General features: G+C 46.0%; 1 protein-coding gene across 1 annotated transcript in view; it reads left to right on the top strand.

Moving 5' to 3' along the window:
- Positions 1-3,640: 3,640 nt before the first annotated feature.
- RSPH3 (radial spoke head 3) overlaps positions 3,641-11,896 on the top strand; it is a 25,534-nt gene continuing 17,278 nt past the window's right edge. The window contains exons 1-3 of the mRNA XM_075924550.1: positions 3,641-3,929; positions 4,498-4,585; positions 10,801-10,942. Coding sequence (XP_075780665.1) covers positions 3,796-3,929; positions 4,498-4,585; positions 10,801-10,942 — 364 coding nt within the window. The 5' untranslated portion in view covers positions 3,641-3,795. The remainder of the gene's footprint in view (positions 3,930-4,497; positions 4,586-10,800; positions 10,943-11,896) is intronic.

Below are 11,896 nucleotides of genomic sequence, written 5' to 3'. Positions count from 1 at the left end.
GAAAATAAAATCAATATTATGTTCTTACAATTATAAAAAAAATTGTAAAAAAAGATTATATACATAGATGGGAGCTATTAATTTCTAACATGCATATACATATGGGAGTTGTTTAATAATCCTTGTGATTATTCTATCAATATAGAAAATACATGAAAAACAGACATAACGGCTGCGTCTAGATTGGCATGATTTTCCAGAAATGCTTTTAACTGAAAAATTTTCCGTTGAAAGCATTTTCGGAACAGAGAGTCTAGATTGGCACTGACGCTTTTCCTCAAAAGCACTTTTTACAGAAAAGCGTCCGTGCCCATCTAGACGTGCTTTTCCGCAAAAAAGCCCCGATTGCCATTTTCACGATCGGGGCTTTTTTGCGGAAAACAAATCTGAGTTGTCTACACTGGCCCTTTTGCGCAAAAGCTTTGCACAAAAGGGACTTTTGCCTGAACGGGAGCAGCATAGTATTCCCGCAAGAAGCACTGATTTCTTACAGTAGGAAGTCAGTGCTTTTGTGGAAATTCAAGCGGCCAGTGTAGACAGCTGGCAAGTTTTTCCAGAAAAGCGGTTGATTTTCCGGAAAAACTGGCCAGTCTAGACACAACCAACGGATATGTCTAGACTACATGCCTCTGCCAACAGAGGCATGTAAATTAGACTACTCGACATAGTCAATGAAGCAGGGATTTAAATATCCCGCTTCATTAAAATAAAAATGGCTGCTGCGCTATGCCGGCTCAGCTGATCGTCAGCACAGCACGGCAGTTGAGACGCGGGTCGGTCGACAGGGAATGCCTTTGTTGACCGCGCCTGTAAACCTCGTTTCATGAAGCATAAGGGAGCGGTTGACAAAGGTGTTCCCTGTCAACCGATCCGTGTCTTGAGTGCCGCACTGTGCCGATGATCAGCTGAGCCGTCATAGCGCGGCGGCCATTTTTATTTTAATGAAGCCGAGGATATTTAAATCCCTGCTTCATTGACTATGTCGGGTAGTCTAATTTACATGCCTCTGTCGGCGGAGGCATGTAGTCTAGACATACCCAAATGCTGAGCTTTTCCTTCTTAGCATTGTTCAAGTGCTGATATAACAAAAAAGTTACTTCATAATAGTGCAAGATAAAAGAAAAACTCATTTTTTATAATTAAAAACTCTTTTATTTGATAAAAGTAATAGAAAAAATTGTCAATGAATGAATAGAAAATTATCAGTTAATAAGGAGACCAAAAACAAGTCTGTGCGTGTGTGTACCACAGGGCTGTCAATTACCAGTCCTTTTAAACACTTGTGTGCTTAACTTTAATGTCATGAATAGTTCAGTTGAAACCAAGCTTGATGTTCATTGGATAAGAGTCTAAGGGTATGTCTGCATTTCAGTAAAACACCTGTGATATTGTCACAACTGGCCTAGGTCAGGCTCACAAGGCTTGGGCTGCCAGGCTTTAAAACTGCATTGTAGATGTTCAAGCTTGGGCTGAAGTCTAGGAACCTGGAGACTAAGATCTGTGAACCTGTAAGTCTACATTGTTTTTTTTTTTACCTTGGCAAGCTGGAATCAGTTGACCCAGACTACAAGAGCCTTGCAAGCTGGGCTGAGGCTCCCAAAGCTTGGACTGCAGCCTGAGCCCCAACACAGAATCATGGAATACTAGAACTGGACGGGGTCTTGAGGAGTCATCAAGTCCAGTTCCCAGCACTCATGGCGGGACCATGCACCATCTCTGAGAGACCACCCCTGACAGGTGTTTGTCTAACCTGCTTTTAAATATCTACAATGATGGAGATTCCACAACCTCACAATGCAATTTATTCCAGTGCTTAATCACCCTGACTGTTAGGATCCTTTTTTCCTAATGTCCAACCTAAATCTTCCTTACTGCAATTCTTGTTCTATCATCAGAGGTTAAGGAGAATATTTTTTCTCCCTCCTTGTAACACCTTGACTACAATTAAATAGTTCCTTAGCCTGAGGCCTTCAAGCCTGAGTCAGCGGGCACAGGGCTCCCCCAGGTTTGTAATTGCAGTGTAAACATACCTTACATGAGTGGGTTTGACCTACAGAAATAAGGAGTGGAAGAAAAGAATGTGACAGGGAGATCTATTTTATAGAATCATAGAACACTAGACCTTGAAGGGACCTCGAGAGGTCATCAAGTCCAGTCCCCTACCCTCACGGCAAGACTCAGTACCTTCTAGACCATTCCTGATAATGTCTATCTAGCCTGCTCTAAAATGGAGATGGAGATTTTATCATACAACTTTGTTAATTTTCAAATCCATCATAATTTACTGAATTCCGAGCATAAGCAAACACACATTTAAAAATTAAAGATAATGCATCACAACACATATTTTGATATTTTGACAATTGTTCAGATTAATTTATTATTATACTTCACAATATACTATATATTTAGTAAATTCAGTGAAGCTATAAAAATAAGAGCCCTTAAATATGTGATAAGAAGAGGGAAGAAGACTGCATTTTTGTGTGCAAATTATATGGATTAATGTGATTCTATTGTATATTAGACAATCTACCAGTATGTCAGATATGCATATTTAGGACAGTGGGCATCTAGCAATATGAACAAACTGCTCAAGGGTTCATCTTATGTGAGCCATAATTCAGTTCTCAGAAGAAATTCAGCATTACAGCCAGCCCAGGCCACCATGAACAGGGGCTGCTCCAGCAGAAGCCTCTGCCCATGGCCAACCAGGGTTGCCACGGACAGAGGCTGCTGCCAGAGCAGCCTCTGCCCACAGCAAGTCTGGGCCCACAGCTGGTAGAGGCTGCTTTGTAGCAGCCTTTGCTACCTCCCACCCCACTGCTGCTTCTAATAGAGGCAGTAGCAGGGGAGGGGGCAGCACCATGGAGACAGTGTTGTGGGGAATGGGCTTTTAAGCTGGTTCCCCACAGCACCGGCTCCTGTTCCTCCCACCCTTGCTGCGAGAAGCTAGTAGTCCAGTACTCAACTACTTGCTTACATCCCTAGTGATTCTACTAGCTCCAAGAAAACATGTTTTTGTGGCAACCCAAAAATGCTTCTTCCTTAAACTAACTGGGTTTCTATGTAAGTGTGATGAAGAACAGACAGATTTATCACCCTGAGGTGCAAAAAGAGGGTTAAATCCTGGGAAATCAGGCACCCTCCAAAGCATCTGGCACAAAAAGATCACAGCGACCATGTTACTAATTCTCACAATTCTATGGGCAGTCACAACTGATATTTTTTCTTAACGGCAGCAACTCCTGGATTCAGGTGTCTATGAGACTGTATTTTTTAACTGTACATTTCTAGCCCTCCTGCGAAAAGCTCGAAACCCTTAAGTTTGAAAAAAGCCGCAGACAAATGAGAAGCACCAACAATTCCTTCTTTGTTCATATTTGAGCCTCTTTGGTTATTTTTAAAGGGCCTGACCCATAGTTTGTGTAGAGCGGGGGAGGGGGGGGGGCACACTGCCTCTCTCTCTCTCGCGCTCACACACAGCAGCTAAGCCATTCTGTACTAAATGCAGTTACAAGGACGCTGCAGGAGCCACGCGCCCTTCGAGCACGGGCCGCTCAGCCCGGGGGCTGGGGAAGGGTCAGAAGCACCAAGTGACCCTGGAGCCTGACGGAGAAGGAGTGCGCATGCGCTTGGCGTATCCAGACCCGGAAGTGCCCTGTTGACGGCCTGACCGCAGTGTACGGCGGAGACGGTTGTCAAGGAGCGAACGCGGCGTCGCTAGGCAACGACAGACCGAGGCTTGTTCGCGGGGCCCTGAGGCCGGGCTGAGCCCCGCGCCCCGCCACGGCCATGGCCATGGCCTCCATGCTCCCCGCGCGCACCCCCGAGGCGGCGGCGGCCGGCGGCACCTACAGCTACTGCAGCCGCCCCCGGGCCCTGCCCGCCCGCCGGAAATACAGGGGCGCCCCGGGGCCCAGCGAGCAGTGAGTCCGCCCGGCCCGAGCCCCCGCTGCGCCGCCCAGCTCTGCCCTCCCGGCGCCCTCCCGCCCCCCCCCCCCCGCGCCCCCTGCCCCTCCCCCTGCTCCCCCCAGCATCCCCCCCCCCGCCCCTCCCCCTGCTCCCCCCAGCATCCCCCCCCCGCCCCTCCCCCTGCTCCCCCCAGCATCTCCCCCCCTGGGTCTCACTCATCAGAGATAAAAATTATATTTAGGCTACTATTAAACATTTACGTAATACACAGTTTAAGGAACGAATGTATATCTGGGTATATTGCTTTAATTATTCACTGAGCCAGGCTGCTAATACACTTTAAATGCAGAGCCACAGCAGGGGGAGGTCCTGGACCTGGTGCAAGCTTGGACTCAGCCAGGCTGGTGGCCAGCCTGCTAAAAAAATTACTGGCAAGGGAGGATGGGACATGCATGTAGTCTATAGCATTAACTGATAAGCTTTTGCTAATCGGTTTATTGACTATACTATTACATCCCTAAATGTGATGCTATCATAACCATCTCTGTTGATTTTGTTTCTTGATGCTGTGATGTGTTACAGAGAGGAAGAGCCTGTTCGCTATGCGAACCTCATGTACGATAGGAGAGTGGTGCGTGGCAACACGTATGCCCTTCATGTATTGCCCTGGGTAGGTTCTGTGTTAAAAACTAAGAGTCAGTATAACTATTATAGAATATTATTTTACCCATTTGTACTTTAATTTTACATAAAGCACAATCATGGGTTCTTCATTTGGTTTAATATGTGGGGTTTTTCACAGTTTTAGTTTCTAGGAATGCTGTCATGTACTTCCATATGAACTTCCATGGTTTAGATTTTTTTTTTAACAATGTTGGAAAGACTTTAGTCCTCAGCAAAGAATTCATTTAGTTTCTCTGCAATGTCCTTATCATCTTTGAGGGCTCCTTTAACATTGTGCTCCTATTATCAATTGTTCAATGGCACCATTGGTTGTTTAGCAGAGAGGTTCCCAATCACCAGTCAGCGGACCAGTGCCAGGCCATGGCGGCTCTGAGAGGCTGAGGCTGGGGTACACCACCCAACGCTTCCCCTCCTGCCATGGCTGTTGGGACAAGCATGTCCTGCCCCGCCTCTCAACCAACGAGCACTGAGCAGGGGCGGGGTCTCCTACTGGATGCGGAAAAGAGATTTGCTGTGCGGCGGAAGGGCTGTGTGGGGCCAAGCACAGCAGCCTTAGAGCAGCCACGACCCCGGCAGCAGCGCTCAGCTGGCAGCTAGGAGGCAGCGCAAGGTTATGGAAGGGAGACAGGGCAGGCACTGGGCATTCTGGGGGCAGGGCTAGTGCTGGGGGTCTCTGGGACTCTTAAGAGGTGGGGGGCTGTCAGCCGACGGTCAGGGTAGGGTGTGCGTGTGTGTTATACACCCGAGACTTCAACTGCTGAGACCGGGGTCCCTTGCAGCGGGCAACCTGGAGGAGGTTGACAGGCACCCCAATTCTGCCAACCAACGGTCAGGGCAGTGAGTGGTGTGTGTGTGTGTGTGTGTGTGTGTGTGTGTGTGTGTGTGTGTGTGTTATACACCCGAGATTTCAACTGCTGAGACCGGAGTCCCTTGCAGCGGGCAACCTGGAGGAGGTTGACAGGCGCCCCAATTCTGCCAACCGACAGTCAGGGCAGTGAGTGGTGTGTGTGTGTGCTATACACCCGAGACTTCAACTGCTGAGACCGGGGTCCCTTGCAGCAGGCAACCGGGAGGAGGTTGACGGGCGCCTCAATAAGTTTACAGGGAGAGCTTATAACACCTCAGATTTTAGCTGCTAGGATACAGAAATCCCTTCGCGGCGGGCAGCCTGGGGAGGCTGAGAGATGCCCCAATGGATCTGTCCCCTGGAAGCGACACAATCCAAAACACCCAAGCTCTCCCTATATCTGTCCCTTATGACCGGCTGAAGTTCTTTTAAAATTGTGCTTGGTTCTGTTATAGCAACTGAAGGAGTCAGGTTAAAGCTTAAACAGTTACTATTTTATTGTTACAGGGTAAACTTAGTTGTTAAATGCTACTGCTGTGTTACAGATAACACAGCCACTACAAAGGACAGGACAGAAATTACACTAATAAGTCACTTACGGGTACCATGAAACCCTTTTGGTTCTCTGAGCTCTTATTAAATGCATGCAAAATAGACACCTAGCAGGTATAATTCTCACCCCTGTGTTCCAGACTTGGCGTGGCCAGCGTCTTTCTCTCTATCCCTCGGGAAGAAGTAGGGTGAGGTTGGGCGTCCCACAGACCTCGGGAGACAATCAATACCTGCCAGCAGGTGTAGATGATTGGAGCTCAAATGGGGTGGGCTACTAAACCCCTCTTTATACCTCTTGGGTCACATAGGCTTCTTCCTGGTCTCAAGTGGCCAATTAGGAAAAATGGCTTTGAATGCCAAGTTTCCCACAAAGGGTGCAAAGCATAATTCACACCTGGGAAAATGCAGAAAATGGGCACCTCTGGTATGTGATGGGCGAAGATTCCTCTCCTGGGACAGTGCAGGCGTGTCAATTACTGGTACTAGCCATCAGGGTGACAGGAGGCCCCGGGTCGTCAGCTAGCCCATTTACTGTCTGGTTTCTGTTTATGGTAGAGTCAGGGACAGGCAGCACACCTGCGTTCCCAGGGCATCAAAGGCTGACTGCCTTTCTCTTGCTCTCTGAGGGGGGGGCAGAAACCAAGATGGCGTTCATGTCTGGCTACAGGGGCTGGCACGGGGTGTCCTGTGGGAGAAGCTAATACTGGGGCGCTGTGGGAGCAGGACTAGTACTGGGGAGCTCTAAGGGGTGGGGGCTCTAAGAGGCAGGGGGCTGGCACTGGGGCATCCAGGGTGGGGAGCAATTACTGGGGAGGTTCTGGGGGTGAGGGTAGTAGTGGGAGGGCTATGGGGGCAGGGCTGGCATTGGGAGGCTCTGGGGATGGAGCTAATATTGGGTACTGGTTTGGGGGAGGGTTGGGTACAGTAGGGCTCTTGAAACAGAAAGCTAGCACTGTGGGGTCTTGTGGGAGACTCTAAGGGATGGAGACCTGGCACTGAAGCATTTGGGATTGCACTGGGCTGAGGGTGGGAAGCTGGCACTGGGGGGGTGTATCCAAGGGATTCTGAGGTCAGTGACTGGCACTGGGGAAGGTAGTGGAGGGGTGAGGGGCTCTAGGGATTAGGACTGGCACTGGGGGGCTCAGGAGGATGGGTTGTACCCCAGCCTTAGGCTCCAGAACCACTGCAAACATCCAGGTTCCACTGCGGAAGCCTCCCACTACATGGCGACTGCCAGAGCTGTAGCTGGCTGTTCACAGCGGCCCTAGGGGCTGGGGCTTTTGTGGGACAGGTAACATTTTATTTGCATATTTGTTAGTTGCATAATGAATATGCAAATAAAATGTTACTGGTCTACCAACAGTTTGTGAATGGGTTTGTCAGTCTGGGGTATAAAAAAGGTTGTGAACCACTGGTTTAGCAGGCTTCCTGCTTCTGAAGCACTTTTTTTGTTTTGTTTTGTTTTTTCTTTGGGTTTGAGTCTTTGGCTAGTTATTCTTCAGATTCTTCTTTGGCCATCTTATATATATTCTTCTACTTCACTTGCCAGAGCTTACTCTCCTTTCTATTTTCCTCACTAAGATTTAACTTCCACTTTTTAAACAATGGCTTTTTGTCTGTCACTGCTTCTCTTTCTTTGTTTTTTAGCCACAGTAGCGGTTTTTTGGTTCTCTTACTAAATGATTTTTTTTTAAATTTTGGGTATACATTTAAGTTGAGCCTCTATTATGGTATCTTTAAAAAGTTGCCATGCAGCTTGCAGGGATTTTACTTTTGGCATTGTATCTTTTAATTTCTGTTTAAGTAACTTTCTCATTTTAATGTAGTCTCCTTTTTTAAATTAAATGCTATCATGTTGGGCTGCTATCATGTTTTCCATGCCACAGGGATGTTAAATTTAATTATATTATGGTTACTAACTATTACCAAGAGTTCCAGCTATATTCACCTCTTTGACCAGATCCTGTGCTCCATTTAGGATGAAATCAAGAATTGACTCTTCTCTTGTGGGTTCCAGCACTAGCTGCCCCCAAATAACAGTCATTTAAGGTGTCAAGAAACTTTGCTTCAGTATCCTGTCCTGAGGTGACGTACTCAGTCAACATGGGGATTCCCCGTTATTATTGAGGATTCTTTATTTTTATAACCCCTCTAAGGCCCCTCAGCCTCTTCCTGAGCATTTCACAGTTACTGTCATCATCCTGGTAATAAGGTGGTCAGTAATGTATCCCAACTGCTCCATTATTATTATTTGAGCATAGAATTACTATATAGAGAGATTCTGTGGTACAGTTGGTTCATTTAAAGATTTTTTTTACTGCATTTGAGGCTAAATTTTCTTTCATGTAAATGCCACTCCTTCACCAGGAGGATGTGTTCTGTCCTTCTGATGTGATTTGTACCCTGATATTTTGTCCCATTGATTATCCTCATTTCACCAAGTCCTTTTCTGCCTGTTAAATCAATATCCCAAAAAGACACTATAGTTCACCAATCTTATTACTTACATTTCTAGCATTTGTATATAAGCACTTAAAAACAGTCACTTTTCAACTGTTTGCCATTATATGATATAATTGAATGAGACTCTTTTTTTCATTTGACTGTCCCATCAAATTCTACCTGTATTTTCTCTTCTTCCATCCTCTCCTCCTTACTAGGACTTACAGAATATTCATTAATAGATCCTTCCCTAATGGATGTCTCTGTCTGAACCATAGCTCTTCTGCCTCTGTAGGCTTTCCCCCAGACCTTAGTTTTAAAACTGCTCTACGGCATTTTTAATTTTAAGTGCCTGCAATCTAGTTCCATTTCATTTAGTTGGGTACATTATAACTCTTTATGGAGAACTGTTGCTTGCCTAAGGGATTAGTGTTCATATAAAATGCTCATTTGAAGCAGAGGCATTCAGTGCCTTTTGCTATTTCTTATTAGTATTTTAAAGGTATTTAGTTTCCAGAGAATGTTGTCCAAAAGATCTTTTTTAAAGTAGATGAACTTTTGGATGTAAAGGACAGTGGTTACTCTGAAAAGGGACTTTGTGAAAATGGTTTAAATGATTATCATCTCCTCTCATTCATTTGCTCTGTTTATAAGGATTAACAATGATTTCCTAAGTAATAATTCTGCAAATGCTATACTGAATCTAAAAATCATGGGTCACTTCTGACTCACCTTCACCAACAATAAAGATTCTGTAATCAAAAGTCAGTAAATAATTCTGTTGACAATATACAACCTGGGACAGAATCCTTTTCACTCTCACAGCTATCCTGGCTGTGCTTTCCTAACTGGAGTAAAGACTTGCTTTAGACAGAAAAGCAGTGGTTCTCAAACTTTTTGGCCTGTAGCCCACATTGCTCAACATAGACCTTTATGTGGACCACCAACCAACCACCTACGATGACAAAATGGGTGCAGGTGGGGGTAAGGGGTCTGGCCAGGAGGTAGGGTGCAGGAGGAGGCTGAGGATGGCGGATCTGGGAGGGAGGGAGGGAGAGTGTAGAAGCAGAGTGGTGGTGTGGGATGTTGTCCAGAATGGGGTGTGGGACTGTGATGGGGTGCAGGGTTTGGACATGAGGGGGGCAATTATTAGGGATGTTAGCATATAGTCGAATTATATAGTCTGGGTTTATTGGTTAATCCTAACAACTACACACACTCTCACTCGGCTTTTAAGCCGGTTCTCCACGAGCACCAAATCCTGTGGTGAGGATGGCAGAACAGCCCCTGTCGTCGGGGAGCTTGGACCCCCTGTGGATAGAGGCTACTACCCACGCCCAGGCTTGCCAGAGATAGAGGCTGCTCCATGGGATGCCAACACAGCTTCTGTCTGTGGGGAGCTCAGGCTGTCTCCCTTTGCAGACCAGCTCCCACCTGCCACCCTATGCTGCTGCCTGTGTATCAGCAGGGTAGCAGGGGGCTCCCCAGAAGTGGGGTCAGGAGCACACTGGCTGCTGGCTCCATCCATGAGGACTATTGAATAATCATATAACCAATTTAGATTTGGTGCAGTTACATGATTATTCAATGATATCTAACATCCCTAGCATTTACCTGGCTCTCTGCCTCCCACTGCTTGCAGGCACCGCTCCTCCCCACTGCTTCTATTGGCTGTGATTCCAGCTAATGAGAGCAGCAGAGAAAGCCTCCAGACTGTGGGGAGGGAGAGCAGCAGTACATGAATTGCTTCCTTACCCCACAAGCTGGATCCAGCCTGCAAGTCTTACCCACCCACCTCCCACCCTCTGCAGTGGGAAGCCAGCACTGGCGCTCCATCCTCACAGGGAGGGGGAGGGACTGGAGTGCCAGCTCAGGCTTCTCACTGCAGAGAGTGGCCAGCCCTGCAAGACAGTGACCTGCAAGACAGTTGTGGACCACACTTTGAGAACCACTGCATTAGAGTAAGCAGGCAGGCATGACTGAAAATTTTCAGAGGTCTGTTAGTAAATTCATGCTATTTTTATACAACTTATTTTTCAAAATAGAACTACACTTTAAGCTACTGAATGAATAGCAATTTAGTGTAGCTAGCACAATACTTCTTATATCCCTGTCCTCCAACATTTTACGCACACACTTAATTTTATGCATTGCAGTTCAACAACTCACAGTACGTAAAGTTAGGAAGCTGTGGAAGTCTTTCCAGGGGCCATATCTTAGAGAGTTGATCTAAATTATTTGATTTGTAGAAATTAAAAAAGATCATTTATATTTAGAAATGATTTAGTAATAATTTTATGTACTGTTTATACTGGAATTTTTCTTCACAAAACTAAGAAACTTTCTGTATCAACACCCAGACTGCTCAGCCTGACCCTCTTGAGATCCAAAGGCAGCGAGAGGCTCACAGGAGAGCACTTGCCAGAAAGCGAACAAAAGAACAGTTTCAGTCAAGAACTCCGGAACCTGTAGAGGGCAGAAAGCATGTTGATGTGCAAACAGGTAGAATGTTGGGAGAAAAAATCTTGATCTAATCTCTCTCTCTCTCTCTTTTTATATATATATATATATATATATAAACCTTTTCCTGCGGGACAACAGAGTGACATCATGCGTCACTCTGTGTTCCATAGCCCCTCCCTCAGCCACATAGCCTCCCCCTTGCTACAGGGAGCCGCAGGAGTCACCAGTTAATAGGTAAGCCTCACCATTAGTGGACATACATGGAGAATTAAAACATACATGATTTTAAAGATCGCTCTTAGTAGATATGCTCTCTGTCGCTTTTCTTTTAACTTGCTTTATAGGGATGTAAAATTTGGTTAACCTAACATTTAACCAGTTAACTGATTAACCGACTAACATGGGATCTGGGCTGTCCCCAGCCTGAGGGACACCCGCTCCCAGCCCCACAGTGGAGCTGGGGCTGCTGCTGGCTCCCAGTTCACCAGCTCTGTTCTGAGGTTGGGGCTGGCTCTGCTGGCTCCCAACTCCAAGACCCCACTGGAACAGCCCCCTGCCCACAACAGGTGGGGAGCTGCTTCAGCCCTCACCAGTTACCAGCATCACCTAACTGGGTGATGCTTACCAGGTGGCCTTTCACATTCCTATTGCTTTCTCAGAATTAACAGTTTAATACATAAAATGAGCTAATACCTGATGGTCTACACTTAATCAAAATCATCTGAAGTTGTTAGGCTTCTGAAATCTGACAAATGAAATATCACATTATGAATCATATCTCATTAAATATATCAGACATTAATAACAACATGACAGTAGTAGCACCTATACAGAGAAATGGGTGTAAATATTACATTGAGTCTTTATCTTTGTGGTAATCATTTTACTGTACATTAGTTTGATATGATAATTTGCCTCTGTTAATTAGTTTGCCACATTGCTTTTTGTGCAAAACAGAACTTTAAATACAGTTTTCATCATATTGCTTCACAG

Source organism: Pelodiscus sinensis, chromosome 3 (assembly GCF_049634645.1).
Source record: "Pelodiscus sinensis isolate JC-2024 chromosome 3, ASM4963464v1, whole genome shotgun sequence".
NCBI lineage: Eukaryota > Metazoa > Chordata > Testudines > Trionychidae > Pelodiscus > Pelodiscus sinensis.
Note: the sequence above shows the minus strand (reverse complement) of the source record. Positions and strands in the feature narration are given on the sequence as shown.